This window comes from Cebus imitator, unplaced genomic scaffold (assembly GCF_001604975.1).
Source record: "Cebus imitator isolate Cc_AM_T3 unplaced genomic scaffold, Cebus_imitator-1.0 Scaffold0, whole genome shotgun sequence".
NCBI lineage: Eukaryota > Metazoa > Chordata > Mammalia > Primates > Cebidae > Cebus > Cebus imitator.
In genome coordinates, this window is record NW_016107315.1 from 5,163,400 (window position 1) to 5,176,961 (window position 13,562).

Genomic DNA, 13,562 nt, shown 5'->3' on the forward strand with positions numbered 1-13,562 from the left:
AAAAAAAAAAAAAAAAAAAAAAAAAAAAAAGAAAGAAAGAAAGAAAAGAACTGGCTGGATGCAATGGCTCACCCCTGTAATCCCAGCACTTTGGGAGGCCAAGGCAGGCAAATCACTAGAGGTCAGGAGTTTGAGACCAGCCTGGTCAACATGGTGAAACCCCATCTCTACTAAAAATACAAGAATTAGCTAGACATGGTGGCACGCACCTGTAATCTTAGCTACTCGGGAGGCTGAGGGATGAGAATCACTTGAACCTGGGAGGTGGAGGTTACAGTGAGCCAAGATCACACCACTGTACTCCAGCCTGGGCGACAGAGCAAGACTCTGTCTCAAAAATAAAAGAACTTTTGTCTCCTGTTGCTCCCTGGAGCCTCTCTTCTAATGTGTGGAGGATAATATACTTGTCCTTCATTCATGCAGCCCTGTAGCAGCTAAAGATGTCTAGAAATTCCTCTATAGATGGTCAGGCCTAAGAGTCTAAATATATATATACATATGATATAAACAATTTCACAACATCAGGTGATAAACGATTAATATTACTATGACCACATTTACTTTGGAAGACAAAAGGATATTCCTGCACGTAGGCCAGAAATCCACCACTACTCGGCTTTTATCTCCATCTCCCCCAGACTTTTTTCTCCCCTTTTCTCTCTCTGGCCATTTTCTTTCTCTAGCAATTGTGTTCTCTTGTCTAGCTGAGATCTACTCACCTCATAAAGTTTTCCCTCTCTTCCCAGTTGGAAGACAATCCTCTTTAAAAATTTAGTTCCCTTTAGAAGTTTATCTCTCCCTTCTAACACCTACTCTCTTGCCTTTATCTTGCCTGCAATAAGGGAGCTGAAAATATTTAGAATCTGCCCCATATGACAGAATACAGGTTCTTAATGAAGCCTGCCCAGTTACTGCCCTTCTCTATTCAGTGTGCTTTCACTAAACTATTACCTAAAAACCCTGTTTTCTTAAAACCTCAGAACTTCCAATATACATCTTTGCTCTAGGCAGATGACATTGTCCCATATTTTGGCAATTCCTCTTCAAACCTATAAATCTACAAACTAAGCTTTATCTTCAGTCATCCTCACTTCTGCTTCTATTTCAGTTGAGGCAGTTCCCTTTTATTTGAAGCCTACCCTTTTACTTGGTCTCTGGCTTCTTCCTTCTAAGGAAGCTTTCTACAAATCCAGGATTCCCTTCTCTTGCCCTTATATACTTAGCCTCTTTCTTCTGGCTCGTTCCATCAATAATAAACATGCCATGGTATCTTGCCATCATAGCTACCACCCTTTCCTTTCGCAGATGGTATTCAGAACACTGTTTACAGTTGTCTGAACTTGACATACTCTGTAATTGTGTGTTTCTTAGAGCCATTATTTGTTTAGTGACATTCTCTCCCACTATATATATTATAAGCATATTATTCCTTGTTTACACTGCTATAAAAATGCTACCTGAGTCTGGGTAATTTATAAATAAAAGAAGTTTAATTGACTCACAGTTCCACAGGGCTAGAGAGGCCTCAGGAAACTTACAATCATGTCAGAAGGTGAAGGGGAAGCAAGGTATGTTTTACATGGTAGCAGGAGAGAGAGAGTATGCGTGTGCAGGGGGAACTGCCACTTTTAAACCATCAGATCTCATGAGAGCTCCCTCGCTATCATGAGAGCAGCATGCAGGAAACCACCTCCATGATCAAATCACCTCCCACCAAATCCCTCCGTCAACACATGGGGATTATAATTTGAGATGATATTTGAGTGGGGACACAAAGCCAAACCATATTAGTAAATTTTGTTAAAAAAACAGACAATTTATTCACCTTTCTATTCTGAGAACCTAGCATGATATTGGCTAACGTAGGTGCTCAATAAATATGTGCTAAATGAATGAATAATCAATGTTAAGTAATAAGAGCATATTATATAACCGTTGTCCTCTGGTATTGGTAGGACATTGGTTTTAGAACCCCTGATGAATAACAGAATCTGAGGATGCTCAAGTCCCTGATGTAAAATAGCATAGTATTTGCATATAACCTATACACATCCTGACATATTCTTTAAATTACCTCTCAATTGCTTATAATATCTAATACAATGGAAATTCTATGTAAATAGTTGGTATACTGTATTGCTTTTACTTCCATTATTTTTTATTGTTGTCCTATTATCTTTGGGTTTTTCCCCTAATATTTTCAACCTGAGATTGATTAGATGTATAGTTTTGAAACCTGTGGATCCAGAGGGCCAGCTGTATATATTATGCATGTAACGATACATATCAGTGAATGATTACAATTTGTATATAACTCTGGAGGTACAGGAAAGTTCTGAAATGCACACTGAAATTGTGATAGATCATAGCTCTGTAGGATGTACTCAGTAAATATTTGTTAGGTGAATTAATGAAATTTTCTTTTGGGGCATCATAGAACAGGTGATTTTCATCTTGTTTGTATTTTTCTGTATATCTGAATTTTTACAATGCTTTTACATTACTTTTGTTTCTTTTTTATATGAGAATTTCATAAAGGCATTCTTTTAAACAATATTCAAATAACACAGATATATTCATAACTCTGCTAACTTTTTAGTGCCTATCCTTGCTTTTCTATACTTTATACACACTCATACACACATATGTATAGTTTATGTGATTTTTTTTTTATCTTGCTCTGTTACACAGGCTGGCGTACAGCAGCACCATTAAAGCTCGCTGCAGCTTTGACCTCCCAGGCTTGGGTGATCCACATCAGCATTTCAGGTAGCTTAGGCTACAGGTACGTGCTACCATATCCAGCTAATTTTTTCCGTGTATGTTTTTTCTAAAGACAGAGTTTTGCCATGTTACCCAGGCTGGTCTCAAACCTGCTGAACCCAAATAATCCACCCATCTTGGCCTCTCAAAGTGCTGGGAATTACAGGTGTGAGCCACCATGCCCGGCCTTTTGTGAGACTTTTTAAAGTCTATTTTTAGATCATTGTAGATTCCCAAGAGAACTGTAGATTCTCTTGAGAATCTATAATGATTTAAAAATAATTATAAAGATTTTATAATTATTATAAATGATAATTATATTTATAAATATTTGTTACTTTATAATTTTAAATTATTATAAACTTCTGCAAAAAGTCACGTGTACCCTTCACTCAGTTTTTCCCAGTGAATTACATCTTATGTAACTATAGTACATCAAAACCATAAAATTGACATTCATGCTGTGAGTGTACTTATAGCTCTATGCCATTTTATCACATGCAGATTCATGTAATTACCTCTATGATCAACACAAGGAACTATTCCATCACCACACTTGTGTTATCCCTTTGTACTCACATCCACCCCCATTCCTCTGACCACTCCTAATTGCTGGCCACTAATCTGTTTTCCACCTCTATAATTTTGTCATTTCAAGAATATCATGTAAATGGAATCATACAGTATAAGCGTTTGGAGATCAGCCTTTTCATTCATCATTAGGCCCTTGAGATCCAGTCAAGCTATTTTGTGTATCAGTAGTTCATTTCTTTTTATGGCTGAGTAGGATTCCCTGTGTAGATTTACCACAATTTGTCTAACCATTCACTTAGTGGGCATTTTAGTTGTTTCCAAGTTTTACCTTTTAGAAATAAAGTAGACCATTTGTTTATAAGGTAATTTGTAATCTGTTGAGACTTAAGTCTTCCAGCCTATGTTTTGTTTTCTGTTTGTGGCTCCTATTTTTAGTTTTTCTATTTTTTCTTGTTTTTCTATCTATTTCTTGAATATTGTTTTAGAATTCCATTTTGATTTGTCTGCAGTGTATCTCTTTGTATAATTTTTTTAGTTTATCTCTTTGAGTAAATTTTGTAGTGGTTGCTCTAGGTATTATTATATTATATTTACATTATATTTAAATTATGTAAATATAACTTAAAACAGTCTATTAGTGATAACATGCTACTAGTTCAAGTGAAGTGTAAGGGGATTTATTACAGGGATTGGCTCATATAATTGTGGAGGGTGAGAAATCCCTTGGCAGCCCATCTGCAAACTGGAGTCTCTGGGATGCTGGTAGTATGGTGAGGTCCAAGCCCCAAGGCTGAAGAACCAGGGAAGCTGGTGATGTAACTCCTAGTCCAAGGCCAAAGGTCTGAAAACCCAGTTTGTCAGGTAGGGAGGGTGACTCTCGTGCAAGTCCTGGAGTTCAAAGGCTGGGGAGCCTGGAGTTGTTTTCCCAGGACAAGAAAGGAAAAAGCACATCCCAGTTCCAGCAGATAGAGTGATGTATTCGCCTTTTCTCTGTTTTTGTCCTCTCTGAGCCCCTGGCAGATTGGATGGTGCCTGCCCACATTGCGAGCGGATCTTCCCCAGCTAGTCCACTCAGACTCACACACTAATTTTCTCTGGAAGCATCTTCACAGACACACTCAAAAATAATGCTTTACCAGATTTCTAGATATTCCTTAACCAAGTCAGATTGACATCTAAAATTAACCATTGTAGTAGGTCTGTTAGCAACAAAAGCTCTTAGTCTTCCTTCATTTGAGAATGTCTTGATTTTTCCTTTATTCCTGAAGCATATTTTCACTGAATACAGAATTCTGGGCTGGCTTTTCTTTTCTTTTGGCCCTTGAAAAATGTGCTTCTTTCTTCTAGCTTCCAGTTTTTTACATGAGAAATCCTGTATAATTCTAATTGTTTTTCACCCTACTCATAAGTCATTGTTTCCCTTTTGCTGCTTTCAAGATTTTTATTTTATTTTATTTTATTGTCTTTAGTTTTCAAAAGTTTGACTAATGATGTGTCAGGTGGGGATTTATTTGTGTTGATCTTGTTTGGGGCTCAGTCAGCTTCTTTAGCCTGTAAGCTTATGTCTTTAGCCAAATTTGGGCAATTTTCAAACACTAGTTCTTTAAACACTTTTTGAGGTCTGCTCTCTTTCTCCTCTCCTTCCAGGGCTCTAATAGCACAAATATTAGATATTTTGGTAGAGTCTACAGGTCCCTGAACCTCAGTTAATTTTTGTAATCTATTTTCTCTCCATTGTTCAGATTAGATAACTTCTCCTATTCTATCTTCAGGCTCGTTGATTCTTTCTTCTGTCCCCTCCCTTCTTCTATCCACTCATTTTTTTTTTATTTTGGATATTGTATTTTTCAGTATGAAAATCTCAATTTATTTTTTCTTTATATCTTCTATTTTTTTGCTAAGACTTTTTATTCATTTTGAGCATGTTCATAGCTGTTCATTAAAGCATTTTTATGACGACTGCTTTAAAACCCTTATTATGTAGGCTAAGATCACATCATTCCAACATCTGTATTATCTTGGTGCTAAATCTTATTTAAATTTTCTGTTTCATCAGGACTTCTCTGACACTGAATTGTTAGAAGGGAGATGACACCTTCAAACTCTCTGGCTGGGGAGGAAGTGAAAGCTCTCCATCAGGCCTCCTTTGACAACCTAGGTTGGTGGGGAAGTTATCTCATTACTGTTGGGCAAGGTTGGGAGTTCATGCTCCCCACTCAGCCTCCACTGATACTACCCTGATTGGGAGGGAGAGAGATGCCTCATTACTGTCCCTTGTAACTGAACCCAGGTTCAGCTGCTCACTGCTTGAAAGCCAGGCATGAAAAACGATGGTTGGTGGAAGGAAAAGCAGATTTATTCAGAGAGCCAACTAACTGAGAAGATGGTGGACTATCATTGTAAACTACCATCTTAAGTCAGTACAAATATTAGGTTCTTTTTATGTTAAAGGGAAGAGGAAGAGGAGGGATATGAGATCAAGAGGTGACCAATAACCGCGGACATCTGGGCACCAATGAGGGTTCAGAGTGGTTGGGAACTTCTTTGTCCTTGGTCATGTCACAAATGCTCCTATAAATCTTCAACAAAACATAGTTAGCTGTTTACATACTTCTCCTTTAATCCTAGAGTTAGTTCTAAAAACTATATGATTGCTGTTTTGGCATATTATCTCAGTGTTCTAAATTATCCTAGCCTACATGCAGGAATGAGTAAAGTCCCCTTAAACAAAAACTGGATTAGTTATGTTAGTTCTTTTGCTGTTTCACTGTTACATCCTCACATGGCCTCTACTGACACTTCGGAGGGTGTGTTGGGGGACTCATTACCACTGGAAGATGGTGAAAGTTTGGCTTCCCACTCAGTCTTCTCTGAAACCAACCTGGTGGGGGTTTAGGAGACTCTATAGTCCAGCAAGGGTGATAAATTCTGAGCTTCCCATTCAGCTGCTACTGAAGGGTGGGGGTGGGACCACTGCTTTTTCTGTGATATTTAATTGGAGTATAGCAGTGTGTCAGGGGTCTCCAAGAACACTCCCAGGTTCAGTGTTTCACTAGGAGGACTCACAGGGCTCACCATATAGTTGCAGTCACAAATAAAATGAGCAAAATGAATAGCCTCATGGAATGAAGTCTGGAGGAAACCAGGCACAAGATTCTAAGGATTCTCTCCCAGGGAAATTATGTAGAGCACACTTAATTTTGTTAATAGGGAACTGTGACAACAGGGATGAATTGTGTCTGCAAAGGAAGATTATTAGAGACTCAGTGCCCTAGGTTTTGGGGACAGTTAATTATTGTATTAGTCCCCTTCAACTGCTGCTATAAAGAACTGCCCAAGACTGGGTAGCTTATAAAGGAAAGAGGTGTAATTGACTCACAGTTCCATATAGTTCAGTGGGACTCAGGAAACTTACAATAATGGTGGAAGGTGAAGAGGAAGCAAGGACCTTCTTCACATGGCAGCAGGAGAGAATGTGCAAGCAGGGGAAATTCCAGGCATTTAGAAAACCATCAGATCATGTGAAAACTCACTCATCATCATGAGAACAGCATGGGGGAAACCACTCCTATGGTTCAATCACCTCCCACCAGGACCCTCCTTCAACATATGGGAATTATGGGAATTACAATACAAGATGAGATTTGGCTGGGGTCACAGACAAACTATATCAATCATGTAGATACCCTTTGTCTTGCATCTATCAATATTGCAGACTTTCAGAAGGAAAGCAGCTGTGCAGCAGAAGTTACATTGTTTGCCATCAGTCTAGGCTCAGTGAGCCATTCTTACCGTTTTAGGAAAGTTTCATATCTATGTAAGAACTGTAGGATGTTCCCAGATGCCAGCAGAAGACCAATCTTGCAAACAAGAATTTCTAAGGATAGCAGACTCAGGCCTCCCATGGTAGCCTTTATGCACTGGTGGTTATTAACTAAATATTTTCTTCCTTGATAGGCTGTCCCTTTCCTGTTCCTTTGTCTAGAGACAGCAGGCTCAGGGTAGGGATGGAGGGCATTATATGAACCCCCTGGTATTTCTAGGTTGCCTGTTTGTCAGTACCCAGTCTGGGATACATGAAGCAAAAAGAAAGCCCAGAGAATTTGCTGGCATGTTTTTTAATGTAAATACCCAAACTGCCTCATCTCTACCTTCCAGAGTCTCCTTATGTTTATTTTACATGTATTGCCCAGGGTATTTAGCTATACTTAGCAGAAGAATAGGGAGATGTGCAACTGGAACTGTCTTGGAACTGGAAGTCTCTGTATTAATTTTACAATGAGAAAAAAAGGCAATTTTTTCTTTTCATTTTGAAAACAAAACATAACTACATATGATATAGCAAACAAAACAAAACTAACTGAATAAATATAGCAAGCTTAACCTATATATAGGGTTGAAAAATTACTAACGGGGTGAAAAATATTATCATGATTTGATTCTACTTATTCTAACAGTAAAATGCATTTTCTCTCATTTATAAAAATAATATGTACTCAGCCAGACGTGGTGGCTCACACCTGTAATCCCAGCACTTTGGGAGGCTGAGGCAGGTGGATCACCTGAGGTCAGGAGTTTGAGACCAGCCTGGCCAACATGGTGAAACCCCCTCTCTACTAAAAATACAAAAAACTAGCCAGACGTGGTGGGCACCTGTAATCCCAGCTACTCAGAAGGCTGAGATGGGAAAACTGCTTGAACCTGGGAGGCAGAAGTTGCAATGAGCTGAGATTACGCCACTGCACTCCAGCCTGGGAGTGACAGAGACTCTGTCACAAAAGAAAAAGAGAAAAAAGAAAAGAGGGCTCCTGGGAATAGCATTTACACAGGCCCTTACAAAGATAAACTCTCGGCCAGGCACAGTGGCTCACTCCTATAATCTCAGCACTTCGGGAGGCCAAGGCAGGTGGATCACCTGAGATCAGGACTGGCCAACGTGGCAAAACCCATCTCTACTAAAGATACAAAAATTAGCTGGGTGTGGTGGCACATGCCTGTAATCCCAGCTACTCAAGAGGCTGAGGCAAGAGAATCACCGGGCAACAGAGAGAGACTCTGTCTCCAAAAAAAAAAAAAGTAGAAACTCTCAGGGGCTCCTGATGAGCATCAAAGCAGCTGTGTAGGAGACCTACTTGGACATATTTTCTACTTTAACGGATTCTGTTTCTTCAGTTGACCTGGCAGGAAGGCATGCAAAACCAATTGGTTCTACCTATGTAAACTACTCCTGATCGATAAAGGAGGTCTGAAACGCTAAATCAAAACTCCCTCTATAAACTTTGTAAAACAGCAAGGGAAAACCATTATTTTACTACCTCTGGTAAAGGTATCTCTAAGGTAGCACAGATAAGCCTCAAGCTACTTACCAGCCTTGGCAAAAAGAATGAAAGCAATACCCTGAAATCATCTTCTTGGATGACTGAGGATCATGAGGATTATCCCAAACTTGACTTCTGACTATATGTGTTAGCAAGATAGTAATGGGGTTATAAGAGGGACCATAAAATAAAATAAGCTACTTTATGCCAGTTATTGTGACTGTAAGTGACTGAGGCTCTTCTATGTTTTGTCATTTCAGGGCAGAAGTACTCACTTAAATAGTAACGAAGACCCAAGCACAAGAAAATGCCACTGGGCCTTACATACCAAGCTTGGAACTCACCGTGTTTACATTTGGAGCATTGCTGTCAGAGGGAAACAGAAGAGAACATGTTAAGGGCACACTGACCAAAGTCTCCATGTCACACATGCAAAGTATACAGGCTTCTGCTTACCATATGATTGCAGCCTCCATTCTTCTCAATGCAGATGTTGCACTTGGGACACTGGGGAGACAGAAGGGTGCCATTAGGCTCATACACCACTGGGCTGGTTTTAAGACAAATTATACAAAGCTCCTGGCACCTGTGCCCAGTCGCTCATCATGTGAGCACTTCTGGGGAGGAGCATCTCACTTAAATGTGGCAGGTCACTGAGGCTGGAACAGCAATTCAAGGAAATGAGGTCAGCATATTTGGCTTTGAAACATTTCAAGCACCAGCTGAGCCCCACTAAGTCTTCCAACATCTGCCCCTGCCATGAAGCTGCTCAGATTAAGCACAGGCTGAATCAGCAGAAAGCCTGCCTACTTGAGAGGACTGCCAAGGAAGCACAGGAGCTGCCGCAATGGATTCAGTCCTTGTCAGCTTGCCTGGACTTCTGCTTTGAGAAGAGGGCAAGGAATCCACATCTAAAGCTCCTCTCTCTCATTTGAGAGATGCCAGCAACCTGAGGCAGCAATGCAGAGACCAATCTGATTCTGTGATCTTACACTGCTGTGAAGTAGACTATGTTTAATGATGTCGTTATTACAGCCGAGCTTGTGAGTGCACTGACTCGGCGACTGACTGACAAAGGGTACAGTGGCCCCTAGAGCCTGCAGGCCATATTTTCCCATGGAAAACTTCAAAATGAGTATTGTGCAGGTCTGGGCTTGCATTATTACAGCCTTACGATGCACCAGGTGTGGCTATTAACCACCTCCTTCCCAAGGCTGTTAAAGGCTGGTAGGCATTCAATCATAACTAGCTCTCTTCTAATTAGTTCCCCCTTTGGGTCAAACTTTCCTGGAATTTTGGCATTTCATAATTTTTAAAAATGCACCCAATGCATCTGATGATAAACTGCTAAAAGCTGCCAACTCTGTGTGAGGGTCCTCAACCCCCAGTCCTCAGGATGGGCCCTGGGGCTCTGAGTATTCTGTTCTCAGATGGCAAATCTCCAAGGCAAGGCCCTGGGCACCACTAAAGAGGGCAGATCCATGAGAGGTAAAATATGGTCCTTACGTCTTTAGTGTGAGCACTAATGTAGTTGGCTGTTTCAGAGTCGTCTGCACACTTCGTGAGCCATTTCCGGATAGTGGCGCAGTCTGTGGGTGCATGATACATCTGACGACACTTGAAACTTAAAAATTGGAAAAGAAAAACATTCAAATATTCATTAAGTCAGGGTCCCATGTTTAAATAATTTTCCTTTTATCCAAACCAACAAATCATGAATTAAGAGTTTTTCTTTTTTTTTTTTGTTTGAAACAGAGTCTCACTCCATTGCCAGGCTGGCGTATAGTGGCACGATCTCGGCTCATTGCAACCTCCGTCTTCCGGGTTCAAGCGATTCTCCTGCCTCAGCCTCCCAAGTAGCTAGGACTACAGGTGTGTGGCACCACACTCAACTAATTTTTGTATTTTTAGTAGAGATGGAGTTTCACCATGTTGGCCAGGATGGTCTTGATCTCTTGACCTAGTTAGTGATCCACCTACCTTGGGCTCCCAAAGTGCTGGGATTGCAGGCGTGAGGCACCATGCCCAGCCTAGAGCTTTTCAAATAGATAAAGTTATCTCTCAAGGCCTATGGGACCTTTACTTTCCTAGGATTATACTGAAATAGCTGCATGAATGTCTTGTCATTTAAGTCCTTATAGACATGCTCTAACATGCACAAATGAAATGTGTCTATAGGCTGAGTGCAGTGGTTCATGCTTGTAATCCTAGCACTTTGGGAGGCCAAGGTGGGAGGACTGCTCGAGCCCAGGAGTTTGAAACCAGCCTGGGCAACATGATGAGACTTCATCTCTACAAAAAAATAAAAAATTATCCAGGTGTGGTGTTATGTGCCTGTAGTCCCAGCTACTAGAGAGTCTAGGGAAGGAGGATCACTTGAGCTCTGGAGGTCAAAGATGCAGTGAGCTATGTTCGTATCATTGCACTCCAGTGTGGGCAAATGAGAGAGACCCTGTCTCAAAAAGAACAAAAAAAAATCTGTTGACCAGGTGCAGAAGTTCACACCTATAATCTCAGCACTTTGTGGGCCAAGGTGGGAGGACTGCTTTAGACCAGGAGTTTGACACCAACATAGGGAAATAAGGAGACCTTGTCTCTACAATTTTTTTTTTTTTTTTTTTTTGAGACGGAGTTTTGCTCTTGTCACCCAGGCTGAAGTGCAATGGCATGATCTCAGCTCACTGCAACGTCTGCTTTCCAGGTTCAAGTGATTTTCCTGCCTCAGCCTCCTGAGTAGCTGAGATTACAGGTGCCTGCCACCACGCCTAGCTATTTTTTGTATTTTTAGTAGAGACAGGCTTTCACCATGTTGGCCCGGCTAGTCTTGAACTCCTGACCTCAGGTGATCTGCCCACCTTGGCCTACCAAAGTGCTGGGGTCACAGGTGTGAGCCACTGCGCCTGGCCCCTACAATAAATTTAAAAAAATTGGCTGGACACCTGTAGTTCCAGTTACTTGGGTGGCTAAGGCACGCTTCAGCCCAGGGGTTTGAGGCTGCAGTGAGCGACCATCACTTCACTGTACTCTAGCCTTGGCCACACAGAGAGACCATGTCTCTTAAAANCTAGACACATCCAGCAGAAGTCTGTGCAGAACAGAGAAAAGTCATTTACATCTACAAGACAACTCCACTTTCCTCCACAGGCAGAGTGAGACAGACAGACCCAGCTCCAAAGTGGTCACCTGAAAAGAACTTTGCAAGGGTGCCTCTTTCCAGAAGGAATGTGCACCTCTCATCCCTGTCACATCCTACTGTCCTTGTAGCCTATACTTGCTGATATGAACAATGGCCTACGGATAATTTCTTTTTTTTTTTGAGACAGAGTCTCGCTCTGTTGCTAGGCTAGAGTGCGATGGCGCAATCTCAGCTCACTGCGACCTCTTACTCCCTGGTTCAAGCAATTCTCCAAGTAGTTGGGATTACAGGCACATATCACCACACCCAGCTAATTTTTGTATTTTTAGTAGAGACAGGGTTTCACCATGTTGGCCAGGCTGGTCTCGAACTCCTGACCTCATGATCTGCCCACCTAGGCCTCCCAAAGTGCTGGGATTACAGACATGAGCCACTCCATGGGCCGCTTATGGATAATTTCTACTCCATCAGCACATGTGCCATGTGCCTTATTAATCCAACACAGGCAGATGCTAACCATACAGACTACTGGTCTGCTATGTCAATGCCACAATGAGAAGCAGGAACTTGTCCAATTGAGGACCACCTGACTGTCTCAACACACATCATCAGTAAAAACTGACCTCCCGACTGCTTCCTACCATCACACTCGTCCTAGAAAGGTATTTGTATATGAAGCTAACAATAAAGGCTTTTTCCCCTTTTTTTCTATTTTAAAGAACACATTTCCTATTCTTTTTGAGACGGAGTCTTACTCTGTCCCCCAGGCTGAAGTGCAGTGGTGCGATCTCAGCTCACTGCAACCTCCTCTCAGGTTCAAGGGATTTTCCTGCCTCAGCCTCCAGAGTAGCTGGGATTACAGGCACCTGCCAACACTCCTGGCTAATTTATGTATTTTTAATAGAGATGGGGTTTCACCATGTTGGCCAGACTGGTCTCAAACTCCCAACATTCAGTGATCTGCCCATTTCTGCCTCCCAAAGTGCTGGGATTACACATACGAGGAATGTGCCTGGGAAAGAACACATTTCTATAAAACCAAAAGCTATGCAGTAGTTCATACTCAGAATTATTCTGCTTTGGCTGAGCGCAGTAGCTTACAACTGTAATCCCAGCACTCTGGGAAGCTAAGGAGGGTGGATTACCTGAGGTCAGGAGTTCAAGACCAGTCTGGCCAACATGGTGAAACCCCCATCTCTACTTAAAAAAAAAATTAGCCAGTACGGTGGCACGATCTTAGCTCACTGTGACCTCTGCCTCCTGGGTTCAAGTGATTCTCATGAAATGGCAGTTAACTCTGAGTGTCAAGGGATATGGACACCCAGGGGGCTTCTTAGGCACTAGAAATGTACTGGGTGCTGGGGTGTTTGTCATTATTCTTTAAACTGTATGTGTCTTTGGCATTGTTCTAAGTCTATGATACACTTCCCTCTCTGATAAATACATAGAAAAAGAGAAAGAGTGTGGACCCACAGAAGAAATATGCCACTACCTATGGCCTATCTTCATTTGGCACTGTGGAGTCAATGTTGCTAAGACCCTGCTATGACCACTCTGATTAAGAGGGGTCTTGGGGCTGCGTGTGGTGGCACATGCCTGTAATCCAGCACTTTGGGAGTCCAAGGTAGGCGGATCACCTGAGGTCATGAGTTTGGGACCAGCCTGGCCAACATGGTGAAATCCCATCTATACTAAGAATACAAAAATCAGCCAGGCGTGGTGGTGGCGCCTCTAATCACAGCTACTGGTGAGGCTGAGGGAGAATCGCTTGAACCCAGGAGATAGGTTCACACCACTGCACACCAGCCTGG

The 13,562-nt window shown here is 41.7% G+C and overlaps 1 protein-coding gene across 1 annotated transcript in view; it reads right to left on the reverse strand.

Moving 5' to 3' along the window:
- The window catches only part of ARIH2 (ariadne RBR E3 ubiquitin protein ligase 2), an 88,406-nt gene that overhangs the window by 10,702 nt on the left and 64,142 nt on the right, over positions 1 to 13,562 (reverse strand). Inside the window, exons 9-12 of the mRNA XM_037744935.1 lie at positions 10,122 to 10,239; positions 9,072 to 9,122; positions 8,891 to 8,981; positions 2,042 to 2,063 (exon numbers count right to left, since the gene is read on the reverse strand). Of these exons, the coding sequence (XP_037600863.1) occupies positions 2,042 to 2,063; positions 8,891 to 8,981; positions 9,072 to 9,122; positions 10,122 to 10,239 (282 nt within the window). The remainder of the gene's footprint in view (positions 1 to 2,041; positions 2,064 to 8,890; positions 8,982 to 9,071; positions 9,123 to 10,121; positions 10,240 to 13,562) is intronic.